General features: G+C 41.5%; 1 protein-coding gene across 2 annotated transcripts in view; it reads right to left on the bottom strand.

The window, feature by feature from the left end:
* Positions 1–5,907: 5,907 nt before the first annotated feature.
* EPSTI1 (epithelial stromal interaction 1) overlaps positions 5,908–26,733 on the bottom strand; it is a 183,399-nt gene continuing 162,573 nt past the window's right edge. Inside the window, exons 12-14 of one of the 2 annotated variants that reach the window (XM_073663906.1) lie at positions 9,404–9,465; positions 8,524–8,602; positions 5,908–7,418 (exon numbers count right to left, since the gene is read on the bottom strand). In XM_073663906.1, coding sequence (XP_073520007.1) covers positions 8,557–8,602; positions 9,404–9,465 — 108 coding nt within the window. In that variant the 3' untranslated portion in view covers positions 5,908–7,418; positions 8,524–8,556. Of the gene's footprint in view, positions 7,425–8,523; positions 8,603–9,403; positions 9,466–26,733 lie in introns of both variants that reach the window. The other variant, XM_073663905.1, reaches the window with a different exon arrangement.

Raw genomic sequence — 26,733 nt, 5'->3', positions numbered from 1 at the left:
CTTGACAAAGACTTTTCAAAATTGGAGATTCAAATTATAGATCTACGTATATCATTGACCGATGTGGACATTAAACTGTTCTCCAAACCCTAGCTAACAGTCTTGAGCCTGTCCTACCATCGGTCACTCACACTGATCAAGTGGGTTTTGTCCAAGGACATGAGTATAGGGCAGGGCAGGCGTTAAGGGCAGGCAGACTAGGCATCTGCCTAGGGCCCCCACTACAGTTGAAAGAAATGATGGAGGAGAGAGCGTCATGTGACGCTCCCTCTCCCGTCATTCCCCCTCTGCCTCTGATGCAGTGGGCACGATGACGTCACTTCATCGTGCCAAGCTGTGCTGGACAATGGAGCTGCTGAGACGCTCTGTGGACACCGGAGCAGGAGAGGTGAGGATTATATTTATTTATTTTCTAAATCAGTGAGTACGTGGTGGCCATGATACTGCAGGACTGGGGGGCTGCATCATACTCTGGGGGATGTATCATACTCTACTCTGGGGGGCAGCATTAGACTATATGGGAGCTGCATTATACTCTAGGGGACTTGCATTATACTCTACGGGGCTGCATCATACTCTGGGGGGGCTGCATTATACTATATGGGGATCTGCATAATACTCTTGGGTGGCTGCATTATACTATGGGGACATGCATCATACTCCGAGGGGATGCATCATACTCTGGGGGTCTGCATTATACTCTGGGGGAGCTGCATTATACACTGGTGGGTCAGCATTATACACTGGGGGTGCTGCATTATACTCTGGGGGGTATGCATTATATTCTGGGGGGTTTATACTCTGCGGGGTCTGCATAATACACTGGGGGGTCTGAATAATACTCGGGGTCTGCATTATACTCAGGGGAGGGGGGTCTGCATTATACTCTGGGGGGTCTGCATCATACTCCGAGGGGATGCATCATACTCTGGGGGTCTGCATTATACTCTGAGGGGTCTGCATTATACTCTGGGGGGGTTTATACTCTGGGGGGTCTGCATAATACTCTGGGGGGTCTACATAATACTCTGGCAGTGCTGCATCATATTCTGGGTGCTGTTATACTATATGGGGGTCTGCATAATACTCTAGGGTGCTGTATTATACTCTTGGGGTCTGCATTATACTCTAGGGGTGCTACATTATACCCTGGGGCTGCTGCATTATACTCTGTGGGGCTGCATTATACTCTGGGGATGCTGCATTATACTCTGGGGGTTTACATTAAACTCTGGGGGCTGCTGCATTATACTCTGGGGGTGCTTCATTATTCTCTGCGGCTGCTGTATTATACTGTGGGGGGCTGCATTATACTCTGGGGGTCTGCATAATTCTTTGAGGGGGCAGCATTATACTATATACTGGTGCTGCATAATACTCTGGGGGGGGGTCTGCATTATACTCTGGGGGTGTTGCATAAAACTCTGGAGGATCTGCATTATACTCTGGGGTGATGTATCATACTCTGAGGGCAGCATTTTACTATATGGGGCTTCGCATTATACTCTGGGGGGTCTGCATCATACTCTGGGGGTCTGGATTATACTCTGGGAGAGCCGCATTATACTCTGATGATCTGCATTATACTCTGGGGGTGCTGCATTATACTCTGGGGGGTCTGCATCATACTCTGGGGGCGCTGCATAATACTCTGGGGGGTCTGCATAATATTCTGGGGGTGCTGCATCATACTCTGGGGGCTGCATTATACTCTGGGGCTGCAGCATCATACTCTGGGAGCGGAGTTATACTCTGGGGGTGCTGCATAATACTATATGGGGGTCTGCATAATACTCTGGGGGTGCTGCATTATACTCATGGGGTCTGCATTATACTCTGGGGGCTGCATTATACTCTGGGGGGTCTGCATTATACTATGGGGGATCTGCATCATACTATATGGGGGCTGCATTATACTATATGGGGCTGCATTATAATCTGGGGGGGCTGCATTATACTCTATGGGGCTGAATAATACTCTGTGGAGCTGCATTATACTCTGGGGACCTGCATTATACTCTGGGGGGGTCTGCATTATACTCTGGGGGGGTCTGCATTATACTCTAGAGGGGCTGCATTATACTCTGGGAGGTCTGAATTATACTCTGGTGTCTGCATCATACTCTTGGGGTCTACATCATACTCCGGGGGGTGTATCATACTCTAGGGGGCTGCATTATACTATATGGGGGCTGCATTATACTCAGGGGGACCTGCATTATACTCAATGGGGCTGCATCATACTCTGTGGGGCTGCGTCATACTTTATGGGGATCTGCATAATACTCTGGGGGGGCTGCATTATACTCTGGGGGACCTGCATTATACTCTATGCGGGAGGGTATATGGGGGTCTGCATCATACTCTGGGGTGCTGCATATTACTCTGGGAGGGCTGCATCATACTCTGGGGGAGCTGCATAATACTCTGTGGGACCTGTATTATACTCTATGGGGACGTGCATTATACTATATGGCGGTCTGCATCACAATCTGGGGGGGCTGCTGCATCATACTCTGGGGCGGCTGCATTATATTCTCTCGAGCTTGGACTATGAGGGGCATTATACTATATGGGGGCTGCATCATACTCTGGGAGAGCTGCATCATACTCTGAGGGGCTGCAATATACTCTGGGGAGGCTGCTGCATTATATTCTATCAAGGAATATGAGGGGCATTATACTATATTGGGGCTGCATTATACCATATGGGGGCTGCATCATACTCTGGGTGGGCTGCATTATACTATATGGGGGGCTGCATCATACTCTGGGACAGATGCATTATATTCTATCGAGGACTATGAGGGGCGTTATACTGTATGGGGGCTCCATTATACTATATGGGGGCTGCATCATACTCTGGGGGGCTGCATCATACTCTGGGGGACTGCATCATACACTATGGGGGGCTGCATTATACTCTATCGAGGACTATGAGTTGCATTATACTATATCGGGGCTGCATTATACCATATGGGGGCTGCATCATACTCTGGGGAGGCTGCATTATACTATATGGGGGGCTGCATCATACTCTGGGGGGCTGCATTATACTCTATCGAGGACTATGAGTTGCATTATACTATATGGGGGCTGCATTATACTATATGGGGGGTGCATTTTACTCTATCAAGGACTATGGGAAGTGCATTATACTACGTTGAAGACTATGGGGAGTGCATTATACTATATGGAGGACTATGAGGTGTGCATTATACTATATGGAGAGCTATGGAGCACATTATAGGGTGCATTATACTATGTGGGTGACTATGGGGTGTATTATACTAAACAAGCAAAATGCTGTCTATTCATCAATTGATTGGATTGTTTATGCCGAAACAAAAATCATTGTTCTGAGCAGCACATTGCTAGGTGTTAACTGCAGATGTGCTGCTGATAACATGATAGTGTATGGGGACAGATTGATCTATTAGTGATCGTTCTGTGCCCATCATCCTTCCTCAGCCGGTGTAAAGAGGCCGGCAAACAAGCTTTGAATGACTTCAATATCGTCGATCATGGTCAATTAGCATTCTGAACTCAACGGATGTAAATGCAACCAAAATGTTTCTGTGTGATGGTGCAATATGTGAGCATTTGGGGCCCCACTTTAAACTTTTGCCCAGAGCCCCACTTTGTCTAAAACCGGCCCTGGTATAGGGACAATACCATTAAGACACTCTTAGCAACGGCGCAGTCAAGGATCAGCGCCTTTCCAATGAGCTTGCTCTCCATAGACACGGGGAAGGCATTTGATCATGTCCATTTAGGTTTTTGGGAGGCCTTTCCCCATCAGGTGGACTTGGGAACAAAATTTATAGAAAAGGTACTCTCATTATACCATAATCCAACAGCTTATATGAGGGTTAATTGTGCACTATTGTTGTAAATTTGCATCCACAATGGAATACAACAAGGATGTATCCTATCCCCCCTTCTATATGTTATGTTGATCGAAAACTTGGTTACTGTCATAATAAATAATTTATCAGTCCATGGACCAACCACAATCGATCATTGTAAAGCTACTTAATGTGCTGGCGATTTTCTCTTGTTTGTCTCGGTGCCCGATCCTTTCACTGATATACTTGATGTGAATTTGGATAAATGCACTTCTTTTTATGCCCCAACTTTCCATGGCTTTTGCAGCATAGGTGAAAAATGACAATATCCTTACATATTGGTACAAGTGCCTGGCTTACTTTCATACTATATTTACATCAATTTCAGATAAATGTTGGCATTGCGGTAGAGAAAAAATCACCATGCTGCATGTGTGGTATGGGAGTAAGAACATTAAACCTTTCTGGGATTCGGTCCTGTGCACTCATCAGACAATCAGTGGTATATCGACTCACTCGGCTGCACATAGAGGTAGCCACAGGAACACAGTCTTTTTAAATCTTACACTGGTTTTATTAAAGTACTGCATAAAACCAGGGCAATGTTAGCAAAATAAACACGGCCTTCCCGGCCTAACAGGAAAACAAAACCATTAAGTATGGCACAGTCCTTGTTGATATGGAAATGCACCCACTTTAGGAACAATCAACACAAGATCTAGCTTTCCTTAATATGAAAACACAGTTCCAGAGCTTGCATCTCCAGGCCCACCCACACACATTGCTCTATAAAGTTATTTATCCTCTGGACTCATCCCACTTTACAGTTGTTCAATCATCCTATTACTAAACATGGTTGATTAACACCTCTCAGCACTTAGTGTGCTGGATCATTTTTCCTAGGTTTATATTACTGAAGTTAACAACCTCAGCTCTACTTATCTCCCCTCTAGTACGTTGCCAGTGATTTTGTCACAGTGGAGAAAGGGTTGAAAACTTCCCACAAATTACTCCACCATCTATACTCAATGGCTCTATTGGCGCCGAGAAGAAGGAATTTTGCATCGCAGCAGCCTGTATGGTTATTTTCCAACATTGGAGATCCTCCCAACCCCCACATTGTTAGAATTGTTTCAAGACATGTCCAGACTATGCAAAATGGAAGACTTAACTGCTCAATTTAATGGTGTAAATGAAAAAATATTGGAAGACTTTGACTCCAATTCATGAAGACTGGTGATTTTCTCGTCTTGATGAGGGGGCATATTGGAGTCATACATTTCTGATTTATTAGGAGGTGCATGTCTCTAAATGAATTAGCAGTGTCTGACAAGTGGTGTGTGCCTCCATGCGCCATGCCATAAATGTTACACCAGTCACGGACTGGAGTAAGATTTCTGGCATAGCGAACAGTTTGTGACAAATTAGACAAGCTGTGGCATCATGCCCCCGTACCACCCCAACTCTGCCTATTTTGGCTGGGAAAGACTCGCCTGAAAATGCAAAAGTTACTCAGCAGCTGCTATACATTGAACGGCGCTGCATAGTTCAGCTCTGTTCAATGTTTTCATCCAGCAGTCCCAGTGTTACATCCAGTCGCTGTGAGTTTTCTCTCCATCATCTAAACAAAAACAAAATGGTTTCCCTTAACAATATTGTGATTAATGAATATATAAATAATACAATTTCTGTATTAGATCATTGCATCAAAAGTTTTCTTAAAAAATAATGGATTTATAAATAAAGAAAGCAATGTAAAAAAAAGCATAAAAATCACAGTGGCAGCACAACACATAAGGCTTAACAACCTTCAAAACTTTCAAGGTAACTTCATACAGAAATACTCAGAATGATATTACAGTAATAAAATGGAATTTATTTCTGTGTTAAGTGAAGTTATAACATTTACTCATGAACAGTAACCTCCTCACCTAATGTATCTGTACATCTCTGGAACGTTAATTTTATAGAACATTGAGCTACATCTTTAGTCACATATCGCACTGTCAAACACAGAATGTTACAGGTTTATGAATGAGTAGAAATCACAAGGAGCAAATAAAACAAAACATTTTATTTGGAATTCAGTTTAACAAATGAGAACAAACATTTGATTTTATAGCTTTTTACAGACATCATTGAGAAATGATTAACTGATATATTTTATAGAATAATTTGTAACATCTTGAACTGGACTTAAAGAGCAAATTTAATAGGAAAACATTTTCTAAAAAATACAATTCTAAGCTGAGGTGGATTGAGGTGCCATCAACACTGGAGCAGCAGGGTATTTAATTGGTATTGTCTGCTTTGGTGTTTTATCACATATTTTCATAGATACCCACATGGAATAGGCTTGCTGCAAATACTGACCGTGTGCATATATGCTTAGTCTGTCACAGCAAGTAGTAAACTTATAAAAAGAAAACAAACAAACTGAACATTTATGCACAGATTGAAAATTTGAAAATTGAAAATTTGAAATAACTATTATAAACAATTGGCAAAGTCTCTTACATTTATAGCAAAAATATATTGTAAACAATAAAGGTGTTATCCAGGACTTAAGTTTTTTTTCTCCCTATGGGGCTAAGAACTTACAAGCAAGTAGTTGCTGACTACCTGCCTGTTCTGCCCTGCAATGATCTGTTCCGGTTTAAAGCGGTCACGGATTACTGCTGCCAGCGATTCTCGTTTTGGTAACGTCACATCAACAGAGCAGCTTCTTCTTTTATGCTCTGCTCTGTCAACAGGGTCTCTGCCGATGTGATGCTAATTAAGAGCTGGCTCCCAACTTCCTAACTGCGGGCAGCCGACTGTCAATCAACATTACATCAGCCATGACGCCCCCTCCACAGAGCAGAGAGGAAGTAAGGGTATGTGCCCACGTAGCGTTTTACAAGCGTATTTGATGCGGAATTTCCCCAATGAGTTTCCGCAAGTTCTATGCCCATGCTGTGCATTTTTCCGCAGCGTTTTTGATGCGCACAAAAATCCGCAGCATGTTAATTAATTTTGCGTTTCTGCATGTGGAATTGCCTTTCCAATGCAATAAAAAACACAAGGCAATTCCGCATGTTGAAAACGCACGAAAAACGGGCGATAAACGCTTGCGGAATTCCGCATGCGTTTTTCCGGGAAAGAACATGCAGAAATGAAGCAGAAATTTTCTGCTTCATTTCCGCAACGTGGGCACATAGCCTAAAAGTGAAAGAGTTGGTCTGTTGATGTGAGGTCAAAAGAAGCAGGAAAGTCACTGCCTGAGCTGGTAGAGATCTCCACATGGCAGAACAGGCAGGTAGTTAGCAACAACTTGTCTGCAAATTCTTAATCCTATAGGAAAAAAATCTCTAACCCCTTTAACAATTGGAGATATGATACAACTCTACACCAATAACAAAATACTCTTGGGAGTGACTTACACAAGATTATACTATAAAAACAGCACAATTAGTTATATAATACAATGTTTTTGATTTGAAAATATTATAAAGTTTGGATCATTTTCTTTTCAATATGTTGAATGTTTTCTTGTTTGACTTTATGTGGACATCTCATCTCAAGTGAACTCTGATCCTTGAAGAAAAGGAAACAGTTTTGTAACTAACTAACTGTAATTTATGTTGTACTCAAGCAAATTACAATACAACTGGAAATCTCTTTTTACATTTTAGATACCACAGACAATTTGATAATTTATGTAATGGATAGATACAATCTTATTTTTCACTCATTCATGAAAGCATAAGCTTCTGGTGTAATATCAACATGGGGCAGATGGCTACACAGAAAAGCTTCCAACTATTTTTTCTTTAATCAAAGTGCATATAGTTTCTTATTTTTCTTTGGAGGAAAACATTTTCCTTTGTGACAATAATACAGATTTAATGAAAGATGCTTCAAATGCCACAAGCACGAGGTAAAGGAACATTGATTTTCACCAAATTGAACAAGGAAGCTCCATTTTGACTTTTGTGCATAGAGAGCAGTAGTGGAACAAAAGAAGTGCCCATTAGAATAGGTGTGAATCGATTTGCATGACCTGGTCCTTTCTTTAGCTCAGAAATCTGTGGCCATTGGACATGATCACATGAGAACAGCATCTTACTTTATGGTGTCCGAGACTCTTCTTTTGATTAGGTGGACTGTCGCAACATCACATGTGCGATACGCTGCAACGATGATGTTGTGCCAGGCTGGCTGATCAAAAGAAGAGATGCACGTGCATTCAAGTAAGAGGTGGTTCTCACGGATTAGGTCCAGCAGTCAGAGATTACTGACCTGGATGGTTTGGGTTATGCGAATCATCTTACAGCTATCTTTCCCAACTCCCCCATACACGTTACCACTTGACCGGGTGTTGATGTATTGTCTATGTGGAGAACAGAGGCAGCTTAGCTACCTGGGGAACAAAAGGTTTGAATTCAAGAATGCCGATGTTTTTTTCCCCCTACATCATCTCTCAGTTGGAAGGCCACTCCTACACATAAAAGAGTGTGCACCTTAAAATCAAAGAGCAGCCAAAGTCAGTTTGATTAATCACTTTATCATTTCAATTACATTTAAACTTATTTGTATTGGATTGAAGAATAAATGTTCTAAAGGTCCATATTTGCTTAAAAAATTAAATATAGAATTGGAAGGAAAAACACTACAAGCTTTATCTGAATCTCACCCATGTTATTGACTCTCCAGAATAACCGTGTTGTCAAGCGTTTTGATTTTGAAATCTGTCCAGGAAAGCTTTATTTACTCTTTAAAATAGAAAAACAACATGCCGTTACAGATTTAAAGTACCTTTTTGTAATGCTAAATACATGTATTTACATGGTTTTTGGTGACAGCACCATCAAAATGTAAGATATAGTATGTTTTGTATACACTGCTGAATGCTGAACACAAGATAAATACCGCTAACACTTGGCAGCAGGAGGAATAAATACATTCTGCTCAAAAAGCTAAAAATAATGACTGTTTTTTTTCAGTCTGTTTTTCTGTTTAAAAGTATTTTTTGAAAGCTTTGAGATAGAAAGTTAGATGCTATTAAAAATTATTGAACATAGGAACATTAATTCATAGTGAATTTAAATAATAAGCATATAATTGATCACAAAAGTAGCAGTAAACACAAATTTGTTAATAATGTTGTATGATGTTGCACCAATAGAATCGGAAAAGATGGTGAGAATTGCATCTAATCTATTAAAAGGAATGCATCTTAATAAATCTTTTGCATTTTGAAGAGTCTGTTTGAATTTCTGCCATATAGAGTCATATAGTTCATGTTACACAATAATAGCAGTAATATCAAGCAGCAATATAAAGCTTTTATAAATGAATATATAACGGAAATATATAAGGAGTGATTGGCAAAACTACCAATTCAATAAAATATAATAATGGATTCTGTCCACAATAACATATAAACAGCAGAACTGTTGCACATGCAATATCCTAAGAACCCATACTGCACGTGCCTGCTAACTTCATGTTACTATTGTATATGTACACACTGCTTACAACTACTATACAGTAAAAGTCTTGAAACATTATACCTCATGCGTTCCTTCTCTTGAGACAGTCTTCTTTGTTCTTCATGCATTTTTAGCAATTCAGCCTAGAATAACAAAATATTTTCCTATTATTAACCATCCTCACAATTATGTTGAAATAAAGGTAAAATCACCCAATTTCCTTTGGCTTCTACCATCACCACTTCACTGCTTGTAAGTATTTGAAGGCAACAATGATTGATAAATATTAGTGAGTTTATCATAGTAAAGCGTTACATTATAAAATAAGAAATTTCTTCTGCGCAACCACTTTAAATGCTTTCGTGATGGATGTTTGATATATTTGCAAATGACTTTTAGATCTGTGGTACGTATCATGCTGAGTAGACTATATATTGATTCAAAGCCGGTGTAGTTATATGAGTTGTTGATTCTCCCAAACTAGCCCAACCTCAGATCCTATAATCACGAGAGTGTGATTGACATCCTGTACACCTTGGTTTCATCACCGAGTCGCTGCGAATCTCTCGTAAGCACACGACTTTCTCCCTGCCTGGGAATGCACAATGAAGTTGGGTGTATGCTCCCCAGCTTCATCGGCACACCGAGTATTCTCAGGCAGGCAGACAGTCACTGGAAAGATTATCAGTGGCCCGCCGATTAAATCAATGTGTGGAGGATGTCAGTCATGCTCTCATGGGCGTAATTACAGGATCCGAGGTTGGACTAGTCTGAGGGAATCAACACCCCACCGGACTAGCCTTACCTCATTTGTATATGACAAGCCTCGCTTAAAAGTAATTGCTAAGGCACATAAAGAGTTTTGTTTTAATACATAACTAAAATCATTTAGCGCTATGGTGGCTGTTTATTAGGTATTTAAAAGTGGAATTCTCTAACTTGAAAAATAAGCTATAATTTGAAGTAAATGTTCATATGTATCAAAAAGCTAAATTATATTGTTGTAATCTAAAGTGTTAAATATTTACACAAAATATTCTCTACATGTACAGTGCATATGGCGTTGCCAAATCAACATTGGATACAAATGTCAAGGTCAAAATATGAATAGACTAATTTTGCAACAGAAAAGTGAATGATATTTCATAGTGAAGGGTATAGCGATCTATATGGATTGTCCCAGCTACATGGCTTCCTATGAAGACTTATACGTAAATAATTATTAAAATATATCACATTACATGCATATTTAACTAAAATACATAGATTTATCTGTCTACGTTATATGGTCACAATATATTCAGTTTATAAAAATATTGTCACCATCCATTTCTTGCAATTGGCCAAATCAGTATACAGATGATGACTAGTGATGAGCGAGCATGTTCGTGTGTTTTCCGAGTATCTTCAGTGTGCTCATGTATTATGTTTTAGTCACTCAGTGCTCATGATTTGCGACTGTTTGACAGCTTTAATACACGTGATGAATGCCTGTTTCTTAGGCATTCCTTACATATATTAAAGCTGTCAAGCAGTCGCAAATCTTGAGCACGGAGTGACTAAAACATAACACCCGAGCACGCTGAAGATACTCGGTGAGCACCCGAGCATGCTCGCTGAAAGGGTTAACAGAATATGCTAGCTCATCACTAATGATGACCTATATAAACACTTGATGGGTTGTACTTTTTATTTGTAACCCTCGTTCCACCATACCGCTGCCCGACCAGCTCTACCCTCACCTATTGTATCCTCACCCATCCCATGTAGACTGTAAGCCCTCGAGGGCAAGGTCCTCTCTCTTCCTGTAACAGTCGGTGATTTTGTTCAAGATTATAGTACTTGTTTTTTATTATATACACTCCTTTTCACGTGTAAAGCGCCATGGAATAAATGGTGCTATAAGAATAATTTGTCATCATTAGGAATGATGTTTAGCTAGGTGCTATGGACAGATAGGGGTCTCTTCAAAGTCCACGTGCTTCTGCGGTGCTGAATACGTGGGTAAAACCAAAAGGGAGCTCAGGAGAAGGGTGGGGGAGCACCAGCGAGACATTACCCTGAAGAGAGATACCCCCATAGCAAGACATGTCAATACCATGCATCCGGAAGCCATGAGGTTCATGGGCATCGACAAAATTCCTCCCCCTCCCAGGGGAGGCGATTGGGACAAAATGATCCTACAGAGAGAAACTAAATGGATCTTTAAGCTACAGACTGTAACCCCGTATGGCCTGAACAAACCAGCTGTCTTTTAGGTTTTTTCTTTAGCCATAGGGACAATATAGGGAAAGGAGTGTAGGGACAGCCGCCACGGAGTGGGGGCGCCAACTTGCGCAGGTTTTTAGGGTGCCAACCTCCACTGTTAGGTAGGGAATACTGTGCTTAGAGTTTGGTAGAGTCTGTCTAGATCTTTTTCCTCTTTCCTGTCATCACCTGCGGTCCCGATATCAGTTCTCCCTGTGTCTCAGCTCACCTGCCCTTTTAAGTCCTCTCATCCATCTCTGAATAACCCTTTACCCCCCCCTTTTTTTTTCTTGGGCGGTATGTGCGTCGGGGATTGTACATCATTTGCCTCTAGCCCGCTGACTTTACTGATCCTGTGACAGATTCCTATTGCCATTCACTAGAAAGGTGCTGTGTGGTGTTAATTGGATATATTTCATCACATTCAGCCTTTCTACTCATTTCTAACCAATTGTTTTTGTGGTTGATTATTTTCTCTCTAGTTTTGGTGACCACTAGGGTTCTAGTGGGTGTTTTGCCCACTTCCCCTCTTTAAAGCGATGACCATTTGGTCATTGTTCTATTTTTTTGGCTGCCATCACTACTGCAGTAAGCGTCTTGCCCGATTTGTTAGCGCTGCAGCACGCGCGCACCGGATGTGACGCTTGCGTGTCACCACTGGTTGATGCGGCCCACGCGCCGGAAGTAATGGGGCTGCAACCGGAAGTGATGTATCGGCCGCATAGGAGCGCAGCTTAATAGAAAACATTTGATGCTATCTATGAGCTGCGCCGCACGCCAGAACCGGCGACAGACCTTGACTCACCATCACGTATCTCCCTCGATGATCCACCAATGTGAGGAAACGCGTCGGGAGTGTGTCTATTACACGACTGGAGGCTGAGTATTTAAAGAGCCCTGGTCTGTGAGCTGATGAGAACACTGGAGATTACTGACATCAAAGTTGTGAGACTGTTCCATTATTTTCATAATAGTGACTCTCCAACTTAATCAATATATGTCATATCCATGTTGCAGCTGGTCTATTGTTATTGACCATCCATCTGTCAGCTAATTTGGTGGGTAAGTTGTACATAAGTGTCCACCTGTGTCACTTAACATTATTTACACCCCTAACACATAGGGAGGTGTAGGTCCCATAATAGGTTGGCAGCTAATAATTTTTTGCACTCATGGTCCTTGTGGCCTTTTTATCAAGTCTCTGATTTATTTTAGCTATATTAATAAAGGTTATATTTTAACTTTTCTTCACCACTTTTCTGCTGTGTTATATTGATTTATAAGTGGTTCCAACAATACCCTATTGCTTTCTAGTCTCTTCAAAGTCCTCTAGATGTCTTTCTCAGATGGATGATCAGTACAGAATTCTTACTTTTAGGCTAGGAGGTACTTTTAGCAGCTATTAGTTTAACCTTTTCTTGCTGTCCTTGTTTATTGTCTAAAGACAAAATATATTACCCTACCATATATTGCACTAATATACTAGTTAAAGATGAGCAGATCTTCTGAAATTTAATCCCCCCCCCCCCCCAAAGTAATAATAATAGCTGAAAAGCTTGTAATTGCTTGTAAAATGCATGTGGGGAGAGGAGAGAGAACCTCGCTGACACTCTACTGGAGACAGATACTTACCCAGTGACTCTGGAGATGGACAATGAATCTAGCATACAAACTGTGCTCTGCTGGGAATCACTGATCTCTAATGGCCCAGGTACTAACCCTCCTGTACAATGTATGATAATCCGCAAGATGTCATAGCCGCAGGCATTTTAAGGAGATCCGCACAGCAATGCAAAATGATATTTGCCTGCTCTCTGATGCTTCAGCAGTGTGAAAAATTCCGCTGGTCAAGTTTTTTATGCTTTACTTTTTTGCTAACCACAAATCGCATCTCAGAATCTTCAAATTCGCATGAAACCGTGAATTTCAGGAAATTCAACTTGAACTCAAACTTGATCCTCTGCGAATTGATTGATCTGAACCAAGGGAAATAAACTTCGAATACAGGTCCAATATAGATGAAGCAAATTTTATTTGTTCAAAATACTGACATGAACGACACAGTGTAGTACGCGGACAGGGGAATAAAAACAACATGCAAAAAGAGGGCCATGAGTCCATACCTGGGTTACATAACAAATGGTACACAAATAGGTACCTGCAACGATATTTACTTACCTTTATATATCTCTTGTTTATATGTTTTTTTCTAAGACATTTCTGTGTTCCGCACAGGTTTTCCACAAGAGTCATGGACTTCAGAGCCAGCGAACTCGCATGGCTCGGTAAAATTAATCAAGTGTTCGGCACAGATGAGTCCGTAGGTCAGGGAACCGATGATCAGAGATTTGGGGAGTTGGCTGATTCTATTAAAAATGTATTATTTTTTAGACGCACGCGATTGTGGTGGAATCGCACATTTTTAGAAAACTATTTGCGGAAAAAATTAATTCCTAGGGGGCTTCGCATAAAAGTGATGCCTTCCTTTGTAACTGAAGATACAATTTTCACAGCTGCTTGGGAGGAGACGTGTAACAACACCTCTAGACGGTTCATGGAACTGCTAATTGGACTTAACTCCAATTCAATGATTGAAATTGACAAAAAATTGGATGATCTTTATGCTAGCGCCAAAGCTGAATTGTCTGCTGACAATTTGCAGATAATGAATGTACAGATGGAGAAACAAGTTGAGTCCTTGGTAAAAAATATACAAGAAACCCAAGTATCAAAATACAATCGTGATTTGAAAGACTTTCAAACTAAAATGGTATATAAATGGAGGAAGCCATCTCCAAGTGGCGAACGAAAAAGTAGATCTCCTTCACTTTCATCAGCTACATCAACAAGTGACATATCAGACAAATCAACTTCAAGCGCACGTATAAGATATGGAACAAAATTTAAACATAATTATGGAACAAGGCAACAATCATATAGACGCAATTTCAACTTCCCTTCAGAAGGAAACACAAGCGATCTCAAGGTAATTAACTTAAGCACGCATGAACTATCTACCATTGATGTAAGTGTGCTGCAGAGAGGCTTGACTTTTTCACCTAGTAAAGCATTTAACCATTTTCTTGCTGTAAAAGATTTGCATATCGTTGCACGCACACTACTATTCAAAAGATATTTTCATGATAATATTATATATGACATGTTCCCTACAGAAACGGAACAAAAAGCCTTGAGAGAACTTGAAGAACTAGCGGAAGACAATGAAATCGGCGAGGGTGGTAAGATCCCTTCTTCCATTTTACCTAGGTCCAAAAGATTCCCGGCCTTGTCTGCCTGCCCTAATGTGGACATGTTTGTCCAAGTTGTATCAAACGATTTTGAGAAGTTTCCTCGAAAAATTTAATTTGACAATCTTACTAAAGACGAGCGTATGTCTCTGAGGAGGCTAAAAAGTCTCGATGATATAGAAATCAAGCAGGCAGACAAGGGCGGGAACGTGGTGTTATGGCCAAAATCGCTCTATGAGGAGGAAGAATTTCGCCAACTGAATAATACACAATATTATAAAAAACTTACTTACAATCCGGAAATTGCTTTCTTTTCAGAGTATGGCAAACTTTTGCAAACAGCTGTAGATGGAAGTATTATTACCAAAGAATTAAGTAGTGCTCTTAAAGTATCAGAACCTGTGATACCGACACTTTATTTATTACCAAAAATACATAAAAATAGTGTCACACCACCAGGAAGGCCCATTCTATTGGGCTGTGGAAAAAGCAGGCAAATTCATAGATGCGAAACTCCAGCCTCTGGTAGAAGGCCTTCCCTCCTTTATCAAGGATACAGGGGACTTCTTGAAAAGGATAGATGGGCTCTACGTCGGTGAGGACACATTGTTGGCCACATGTGACGTAGAGTCCCTCTACACTAACATCAAACAGTCAGACGGACTGACAGCGGCTCGCACATTCTTAATGACTTCGAACTACTCTACTGATATAGTTCAATTTTTTATTGAATTATTGGAGTTCACACTATCACACAACCTTTTTGTTTTCAAGGGGTCCTACTACCTGCAGCTCCAGGGAACAGCAATGTGGGCGTCGTTCGCCACCAGTTACGCCAATCTGTTCCTGGGGCTGTGAGAGAGGGACCTCTTCCAGTCAGATCGGGCGGCGTTGGTGGACCGCGTCCTCTTTTGGACGCGGTACATCGACGACATCTTCCTGATCTGGCGTGGTTCTTCTGATACGCTGGCTACTTTTATGGATGAGTTAAATTCAAACGATTTCAATATTCGGCTAACATGCCACTCAAATCCTATGTCGGTCAAATTTTTGGACGTATGCGTCAAACGTGACGCAACTAATACCTTACAAAGCGACATATACCGAAAACCAACATCAGTAAACTCATTACTCCATGCATCTTCGGCCCACCCGAGACATATGATTAATTCCATACCAACTGGACAATTTCTTAGGCTAAAATGAGTCTGTTCAACTGAGAGAGACTTCGAGAAACAGGCAGGTATTTTGAAAAATAGATTTAGAGAACGAGGCTATAGCCATCGTTCTATAAAAAAAGCCTACCAGAGGACCAAACACACATCACGTCATGATGCCCTCTACAACATTAAACCCAAAAGAAACAATAATAATGTACGCTTTATTACGAATTTCCACTCACACGTGGGATATATGAGACAAAGTCTAATAAAAGCATGGCCAATTTTAATGGCGGACTCCATATTAGCAAAATACCTCCCTGACAAGCCCCAAATTACGTTTCGCAGATCGGCGAATCTGCGTGATCAGCTAGTAAATAGCCACTATCAGGGTGAAAGAGTTCACACCTTTCTTGATCAGTCACGCTTGGCGAATGGATGTTCGCCATGTGGCAGATGCGTGGCATGTCCAAATGTTATACAAGCCACTAATTTCACGGACTCTAAAGGAATTAAAACCTTCAATATACTCAAACCCATAACATGCACAACTAAAGCCGTAATATATTACGCTACCTGTCCCTGTTCAAAAATATATATTGGACTCACCTCAAGACAACTTAAAGTAAGAGTACGTGAACACGTCTTAGGTATTGAGGCAGCTCGAGATGAATCAGACATCATGGTCCTCAAAACCATCCCCAAGCATTTCAAGATACACCACAATTGCGATGCGTCTGGATTTTTAGTAAGAGGTATTGATAAAATTACTGCAAATATAAGAGGAGCAAAGATCAAACAACTATTAGCACAACATGAAACCCGGTGGATATGGACACTTAGAACTGTCCAACCCCTCGGTTTAAATGAAAACATCAGCTATGCCCCTTTTCTCTGACCATCTTTTGTGTCCCCACCATTTTAGTGTACTAATCCATGGGTCCCGTCGGACTGCATGGATTGGATTTTAGGCTTGTGTGTGTTTTATTTTAATCTTTTATTTTTCTACCTAGATGATTCCCATAACTGTCCTTATATCAAACAGCGAGTCCAACTTCGGACATAAGATTCGTGGATTGTGACGTCTGAGAAAACTACAACCACAAAAAATTCCGGATATTTTACTTATTTTTGGCTCCAGAGCACTCCCTGGTTTTTGTATTGATTTCTTTTTCATTTTGTTCCCCCTTCCCCCCCCCTTTTCTTTTCTTTTGTTTTTTTCCAAATTCCCTGTTATTGTTTTATTTTGAGATTATATGTGCGTATTTGTTTCTTTGATATGCTGTACAAAATTGAGCATCTAGCACTGTTTTTGTACAAAATGGAGCATTTAGCACTGTTAAATAACAAAGATTAATGTATATATTATGCTGATGCAGGGTGGTTATATGCGTATACACATTTAGTGAACAGGGCACATTACAATCTTTCATCCTATCATGTATCCTCATCCAGGGAAGTGCAATGTCGCTTTATGCCTCTGCTTGTTTGATGGGTGGTGCGCATGACGGTCGCGCCTCCCCTGGGCGTGCCTCGCCGGCCGTGTCTCAGCTTGGTCTGGGGCGTCGGACCGCGTGACCAGTCATGTGACTGGTCGCGTGCTCACGGTGCTCCTGGTCAGGTGACGCGGTCGCCGTGGCAGCCTGCGGACGCTGCGACACGTCATGCGCCATGCCACACCTCTCAAAACTCATTGGCTGTTGTGGGACACACCTCCGCTCTTCTATTGGGCCACACTCATTTTTAATCATGGACACAATGCAATGAAGCCACCCCCAGCCGAAGGCTTCAGCCGAAACACGCGTCGGGGTGGGCGCCATCGCAGTAGTCCATCATCCACGTGTGAGTATGCTTACCTTCTCAGCATCATGTTAGTTCCAGACATTGCATGGGACTTGTTTTTCTATGTACTATTAGTGCCCCACTGACAAGCATGTTCAGTTTTGTGAGTGTTCTTAGCTCATTCTAGGTTGCTTAGAACCATGTTCACATCTATCTATGTACATCTCTCAGAAACAGTAATGTGAACATTTTTTCACACCAGCACTGTGCTGCTTATTCTCTTTTTTAGGCACATTGTACATTTCTGGCTATTATACAGGCCAGATACGCTAAACAGATATTGCATGGGACTTGGTTTTCTATGTACTATTAGTGCCCCAATGATAAGCTTGTTCAGTTTTGTGAGTGTTCTTAGCTTATTTCAGGTTGCTTAGAACCATGTTCACATTTATCTATGTACATCTCTCAGAAACAATAATGTGAACATCTTTTTACACCAGCACTGTGCTGCTTATTCTCTTTTTTAGGCACATTGTACATTTCTGGTCATTATACAGGCCAGATACGCTAAACAAACATTTGATTGTTCACCGCACATGGATGGGTCTGCTGTGGCGCTTTCTTTTTGCATGTTGTTTTTATTCCCTTGTCCGCGTACTACACTTTGCCGTTCATGTCAGTATTTTGAACAAATAAAATTTGCTTCATCTATATTGGACCTGTATTCGAAGTTTTTTTCCCTTGGTTTCTGTCAATTTATCTTATTCGATGGTCCGTTTTCTACATGAGTCCATACCTGGGTTACATAACAAATGTACACAAATAGGTACCTGCAACGATATTTACTTACCTTTGTATATCTCTTGTTTATATGGAATTGATTGATCTGAACATCTCTAATACTAGTTCTTTTCTACAGCCTTATCAGCAGCACTACCTAGCCATAACAAAGGCAGTTATGGAAATCAACTATTCAGTTTACAAACACTTTTTGATCATTTTACAGTCTAATGTTAGTTCAGACAATAAACTAGCTTTCCTGAGCTGAGGCAATGAGTTATATCAGAAATTAACATTGGTGGGTCCATAAGCCAGGACCAGAGCAAAGAAACACAATAGTAGACACAGGTAGTCAAGGGTTTCAATGTACAAAAAGTTTGTATTTTCTCCCCGTGTTTGTGTGGCTTTCTTCCGGGTTCTCCGGTTTCCTCCCCCACTCCAAAGACATACTGATAGGGAATTTATATTTTGGGGACAGTGCTGATAGTGTCTGTAAAGCGCTGCGGAATGTGATGGCGCTATATAATAGTAAAATAAATAAATAAATATGTGAGGATGGCCTGCAGTCTGAAGAAACACAGCTCTCAAGACCTGTGTCTCAACTGACAGAAGACCAGTATTGTAAGTACGAATTCCCCAATTAATAACCATAAATTATTAATGATAAATAGCAAAATTACCTCGGTCATAACCTAGAAATTAAATCAAAGGTGCATAGATTTGCTATGAAGTGTAGAACAGAAATGTCTAAACACAAGGGTTCATACAAGGTGATTATGTGCCTTCTGGAATAAGAAGACTATTTTTTATACTCATGAACCGTGTTATTTTTCAACAATGATTATTCACTGACACCTACTGGTTCCACTTGAGTTTTTCTATTCACACAAAATAACATTTAATGCAATGGCATTTGTTATATAGAATATTCCACTGTTAAAAAAAGACCAACAACTCTTCTTTTTTATTAACTGTCATAAAGTTAATGCCATTAATCGGTGCAATGGCAGAGAAGTGTTATGCACGCACCAGACATAAAACTCTTAGAATTTCATATTTAGTGTGAGAAGAAATATCATTACAGCTTAAAAACAGAAGTTAAAAAGCTCACGTCGTTCTGGAAATAGCCAGAGGATTATCTGAAGCTGATGAAACACCAAGAAGAATAAAAGGTGATTTAACAAATGTGGAAGCCAGTCATCGGGATGATTAGGGTAATGCAAAAAATAAAAATGGTTTGAAAGGAACATAAAAGATACATCACAGGAGAGGAGAATGATTGATGCAATGGGTAAAAAAAAAACCTTGTGAGATGAGCCTAATGCAATATTAAGTAGAGAAAAAACTGTGTCTTTCTGGAACAAGGATGGTAAATGTGAGCAGCTGACAGATGTTAATGCAATAACACCTTGGTGACAGACTTATAAATGCTCAGGAAAATAAAGGTTAGCTAACAAAACTAATCAATTTTATGTGTCAGCTGCTAGGGAATTTATGTTAGAATTTCAATATACATGTCACAACGGTTGTATGCCAAAATCAAAAACACCCGACAGGGTCAAGTTACTAAGCTGACTAATGGCTAGAGGAAAAACACAAGATGAGTCCACAATCTCTACTTACTAGTGAAATATAAAATATTAGATGGTAAATGTATTTTATTTCACTTAGGCAATTTTCAATGCTATTAAACCATTAAAGGTAATCTGTTAGCAGTTTTTTTGCTATGTAATCTGAGAGCAACATGATGAAAGGGCAGAGTCCCTGATTCCAGCGATTATCAAACTACACCAAGTAGCTCAGTAAGTGATACGACTTTCTGTTTTCTCTGTTGCAAATGCTGCAGTGCTCAGAATGCTGAACTGTGAATAACCTGGCCCGCACCACTGATTGTCAGCTTGCTAACAATGTACAGTGTACAGAGGAAGCTACCAATCAGTGGCGAGGACAGGGTTGAATAGATTAGTTTGACTAGCCTACAAGTGAGACCTAGTTAGGCAGTGATAATCTCCTGCTGATAAAAAACAGATTGTATTGAAGGTACAACACACAGCCTAATAAGTGACACATCTCTGGAATCAGATTCTCAATATTATGCTGCTCTCAGATCAAATAGCAAAAATCTGCTGACACTTTCCTTTTAATAAAGGTTAATCTGTTGGTTTACATGCTTTATGTGCTTGTGAGAAGAAGCCTCACACTATCTGCATGTATATAGGTGCTTCTCACAAAATTAGAATATCATCAAAAAGTTAATTTATTTCAGTTCTTCAAAAGAAAAAGTGAAACTCATATATTATATAGAGTCATTACACACAGAGTGATCTATTTCACGTGTTTATTTCTGTTAATGTTGATGATTATGGCTTACAGAGTCATTATCTCATTAAATTAGAATACTTGATAACAGCAGCTTGAAAAATGATTTTAAAATCCGAAATGTTGGTCTACTGAATGTATGTTCAGTAAATTCACTCAATACTTGGTTGGGTCTCCTTTTGCATCAATTACTGCATCAATGCGGCGTGGCATGGAGGCGATCAGCCTGTGGCACTGCTGAGGTGTTATTGAAGCCCAAGTTTCTTTGATACAGTGGGGGGAATAAGTATTTGATCCCTTGCTATTTTTGTAAGTTTGCCCACTGACAAAGACATGAACAGTCTATAATTGTAAGTGTTGGTTAATTTTAACATTGAGAGATAGAATATCCCCCCCAAAAAAACAAGAAAATCACATTGTATAAATTAGATAAATTTAATTGCATTTCGCAGTGAGAAATAAGTATTTGAGGAAACTTACTGAGGAAAGGAGGTTGTTAGCCAAAATCTTGAGATACATGACCCCATCCATCTTCCCTTCAGTATGGTGCAGTCGTCATGTCCCCTTTCCAGAAAAGCAACCTCAAATTATAATGTTTCCCCCACCATGCTTCACGGTTGGGACGATGTTCTTAGGGTTGTACTCATCCTTCTTCTTCCTCCAAACAGTTGAGTTAATGCCAAAGAGCTAAATTTTTTTCTTATCTGACCACAGCACCTTCTCCCAAAAACTCACAGAATCATCCAGGTGTTCATTGGCAAACTTCAGAAGGGCCTGCACATGAGCGTTCTTGAGCAGGGGGACCTTGTGGGCACTGCAGGATTTTAAACCTTTAAGGCGTAATGTGTTACCAATGGTTTTCTTGGTGACTGTGGTCCCAGCAGCCTTGAGATCATTAACAATTTCCCCCCGTGTAGTTTTAGGCTGATCTCTCACTTTCTTTATGATCAAGGATACCCCACGAGGTGAGATTTTGCATGGTGCCCCAGATTGATGTTGATTGACAGTCATTTTGTATTTCTTCCATTTTCTTACTATTGCACCAACAGTTGCCTACTTCTTACCCAGCATCTTACTTATGGTTTTGTAGCACATTCCAGCTTTGTGCAGGTCTATGATCTTGTCCCTGGCATCTTTAGAAAGCTCTTTGGTCTTGCCCATGTTGTAGAGGTTAGAGTCGGACTGATTAATTGAGTCTATGGACAGGAGTCTTTTATACAGGTGACTATGTAAGACAGCTGTCTTTAATGCAGGTAACGAGTTGATTAGGAGCATCTAACTGGTCTGTAGGAGCCAGAACTCATAATGGTTTGTAGGGGATCAAATACTTATTTCTCACTGCAAAATGCAAATAAATTTATCTAATTTATACAATGTGATTTTCTTGATTTTTTGGGGGGATATTCTATCTCTCAATGTTAAAATTAACCCACACTCACAATTATAGACTGTTCATGTCTTTGTCAGAGGGCAAACTTACAAAAACAGCAAGGGATCAATTACTTATTTCCACCAATATATATATGTATGTGTGTATGTGTGTATATATATATATATATATATATATATATATATATATATATATTCAGTACAGACCAATAGTTTGGACACACCTTCTCATTTAAAGATTTTTCTGTATTTTCATGACTATGAAAATTGTACATTCACACTGAAGGCATCAAAACTATGAATTAACATATGTGGAATTATATACTTAACAAAAAAGTGTGAAACAACTGAAAATATGTCTGATATTCTAGGTTCTTCAAAGTAGCCACCTTTAGCTTTGATGACTGCTTTGCACACTCTTGGCATTCTCTTGATGAGCTTCAAGAGGTAGTCACCGGAAATGGTCTTCCAACAATCTTGAAGGAGTTCCCAGAGATGCTTAGCACTTGTTGGCCACTCTGCAGTCCAGCTCATCCCAAACCATCTCGATTGGGTTCAGGTCTAGTGACTGTGGAGGCCAGGTCATATGGTGTAGCACCCCATCACTCTCCTTCTTGGTCAAATAGCCCTTACACAGCCTGGAGGTGTGTTTGGGGTCATTGTCGTGTTAAAAAATAAATGATGGTCCAACTAAACGCAAGCCGGATGGAATAGCATGCCACTGCAAGATGCTGTGGTAGCCATGCTGGTTCAGTATGTCTTCAATTTTGAATAAATCCCCAACAATGTCACCAGCAAAGCACCCCCACACCATCACACCTCCTCCTCCATGCTTCACGGTGAGAACCAGGCATGTAGAGCCCATCCGTTCACCTTTTCTGCGTCGCACAAAGACACGGTGGTTGGAACCAAAGATCTCAAATTTGGACTCATTAGACCAAAGCACAGATTTCCACTGGTCTAATGTCCATTCCTTGTGTTCTTTAGCCCAAACAAGTCTCTTCTGCTTGTTGCCTGTCCTTAGCAGTGGTTTCCTAGCAGCTTTTTACCATGAAGGCCTGCTGCTCTTAACAGTTATTGAAGAGATGTGTCTGCTGCTAGAACTCTGTGTGGCATTGACCTGGCCTCTAATCTGAGCTGCTGTTAACCTGCGATTTCTGAGGCTGGTGACTCGGATAAACTTATACTGAGAAGCAGAGGTGACTCTTGGTCTTCCTTTCCTTCCTCATGTGTTTCTTTGTAGCGCTTGATGGTTTTTGCAACTGCACTTGGGGACACTTTCAAAGTTTTCCCAATTTTTCGGACTGACTGACTTTCATTTCTTAAAGTAATGATGGCCACTCGTTTTTCTTTACTTAGCTGCTTTTTTCTTGCCATAATACAAATTCTAACAGTCTATTCAGCTGTGTATCCACCTGACTTCTGCACAACACAACTGATGGTCCCAACCCCATTTATAAGGAAAGAAATCCCACTTATTAAACCTGACAGGGCACACCTGTGAAGTGAAAGCCATTTCCGGTGACTACCTCTTGAAGCTCATCAAGAGAATGCCAAGAGTGTGCAAAGCAGTCATCAAAGCAAAAGGTGGCTACTTTGAAGAACCTAGAATATAAGACATATTTTCAGTTGTTTCACACTTTTTTGTTAAGTATATAATTCCACATGTGTTAATTCATAGTTTTGATGCCTTCAGTGTGAATGTACAATTTTCATAGTCATGAAAATACAGAAAAATCTTTAAATGAGAAGGTGTGTCCAAACTTTTGATCTGTACTATATATATATATATATATATATATATATATATATATATATATATATACTGCTCAAAAAAATAAAGGGGACACTCAAATAACACATCCTAGATCTGAATGAATGAAATATTCTCATTGAATACTTTGCTCTGTACAAAGTTGAATGTGCTGACAACAAAATCACACAAAAATCATCAATGGAAATAAAATGTATTAACCAATGGAGGCCTGGATTTGGAGTCACCCCCAAAATTAAAGTGGTAAAACACAATACAGGCTAATCCAACTTTGATGCAATGTCCTTAAAACAAGTCAAAATGAGGCTCAGTATTGTGTGTGGCCTCAACGTGGCTGTATGACCTCCCTACAACGCCTGGGCATGCTCCTGATGAGGTTGCGGATGGTCTCCTGTGGGATCTCCTCCCAGACCTGGACTAAAGCATCCGCCAACTTCTGGACAGTCTGTGGTTCAACGTGACATTGGTGGATGGAGCGAGACATGATGTCCCAGATGTGCTCAATTGGATTCAGGTCTGGGGAACAGGTGGGCCAGTCCATAGCTTCAATGCCTTCATCTTGCAGGAACTGCTGACACACTCCAGCCACATGAGGTCTGGCATTGTCCTGCATTAGGAGGAACCCTGGGCCAACCGCACCAGCGTACGGTCTCACAAGGGGTCTGAGGATCTAATCTCGGTACCTAATGGCAGTCAGGCTACCTCTGGCGAGCACATGGAGGGCTGTGCGGCCCTCCAAAGAAATTCCACCCCACACCATTACTGACCCACTGCCAAACCGGTCATGGTGAAGTATGTTGCAGGCAGAAGATCACTCTCCACGGCGTCTCCAGACTCTGTCACATGTGCTCAGTGTGAACCTGCTTTCATCTATGAAGAGCACAGGGCACCAGTGGCGACTTTGCCAATCCTGGTGTTCTGTGGCAAATGCAAAGCGTCCTGCTCAGTGTTGGGCTGTGAGCACAACCCCCATCTGTGGACGTCGGGCCTTCATACCACCCTCATGGAGTCGGTTTCTAACCGTTCGTGCAGACACATGCACATTTGTGGCGTGTTGGAGGTCATTTTGGAGGGCTCTGGCAGTGCTCCTCCTGTTCCTCCTTGCACAAAGGCGGAGGTAGCGGTCCTGCTGCTGGGTTGTTGCCCTCCTACGGCCCCCTCCACGTCTCCTGGTGTACTGGCCTGTCTCCTGGTAGCACCTCCAGCCTCTGGACACTACGCTGACAGACACAGCAAACCTTCTTGCACTGATGTGCCATCCTGGATGAGCTGCACTACCTGAGCAACTACTGTGGGTTGTAGAGTCCGTCTCATGCTACCACGAGCGTGAAAACACAACCAACATTCAAAAGTGACCAAAACATCAGCCAGAAAGCATTGGTACTGAGATGTGGTCTGTGGTCCCCACCTGCAGAACCACTCCTTTATTATTATTATTTATTATTATAGCGCCATTTATTCCATGGCACTTTACATGTGAAGAAGGGGTATACATACAAGAACAATTACAATAATCTTGAACACAATGTGACGGCGACTGGTACAGGAGGAGCGAGGACCCTGCCCGCGAGGGCTCACAGTCTACAAGGGATGGGTGAGGATACAGTAGGTGAGGGTAGAGCTGGTCGTGCAGCATTATTTGTGGAGTAGTGGTTACTGCAGGCTGTAGGCTTGTCGGAAGAGGTGGGTCTTCAGGCTCTTTTTGAAGGTTTCCACGGTCGACGAGAGTCTGATGTGTTGGAGTAGAGAGTTCCAGAGTAGGGGGGAAGCACGGGAGAAATCTTGTATGCGATTGTGGGAGGAGGAGATTAGAGGGGAGTAGAGAAGGAGGTCTTGTGAGGATCGGAGGTTGCGTGCGGGTATGTAGCGGGAGACTAGGTCAGAGATATATGGAGGAGACAGGTTGTGAATGGCTTTGTATGTCATGGTTAGGGTTTTGAACTGGAGTCTCTGGGCAATGGGGAGCCAGTGAAGAGATTGACAGAGAGGAGAGGCCGGGGAATAGCGGCGGGACAGGTGGATTAGTCGGGCAGCAGAGTTTAGGATGGATTGGAGGGGTGCGAGAGTGTTGGAAGGGAGGCCACAGAGCAGGAGGTTGCAGTAGTGAAGGCGGGAGATGATGAGGGCGTACACTAGTGTTTTTGCAGATTCATGGTTGAGGAATGTGCGGATCCGGGAGATATTTTTGAGTTGGAGTCGGCAGGAAGTGGAAAGGGCTTGGATATGTGGTTTGAAGGAAAGTTCAGAGTCCAGGGTTACCCCAAGGCAGCGAGCTTGATGGACTGGGGAGAGTGGGCAGCCATTGACTATGATGGATAGGTCAGTTGGGGGGCTTGAATGAGATGGCGTGTTTGAAGCATGAGGGGAAGACACCAGTTGTTAGTGACAAGTTGAAGAGGTGGGCTAGGGCTGGGATGAAGATAGTGGTAAGGTTTGGGATGAGGTGGGACGGGATTGGGTCAAGTTTACAGGTGGTGAGGTGTGATTTGGAGAGTAAAGAGGAAAGTTGATCTTCCGTAGTGGTGGAGAATGTGGTTTTGGAGGAGGAGGGCTGAGTAGGTGTGGGGAGGGGCTGTGGGGGCTTTAGGCAAAAGCTTTGTCTGATGGTGTCAATCTTCTGTTTGAAGAATGAGGCAAAGTTTTCAGCTGAAATAAGAGGAGAGGAAGGAGGCACTGGGGGACGGACGAGAGAATTGAAGGTGTTGAATAGTT

Source organism: Phyllobates terribilis, unplaced genomic scaffold (genome assembly GCF_046119375.1).
Source record: "Phyllobates terribilis strain yellow unplaced genomic scaffold, ASM4611937v1 Scaffold_2__4_contigs__length_985480577, whole genome shotgun sequence".
Classification (NCBI taxonomy): Eukaryota; Metazoa; Chordata; class Amphibia; order Anura; family Dendrobatidae; genus Phyllobates; species Phyllobates terribilis.
This window is presented reverse-complemented; position numbering and strand designations above follow the sequence as displayed.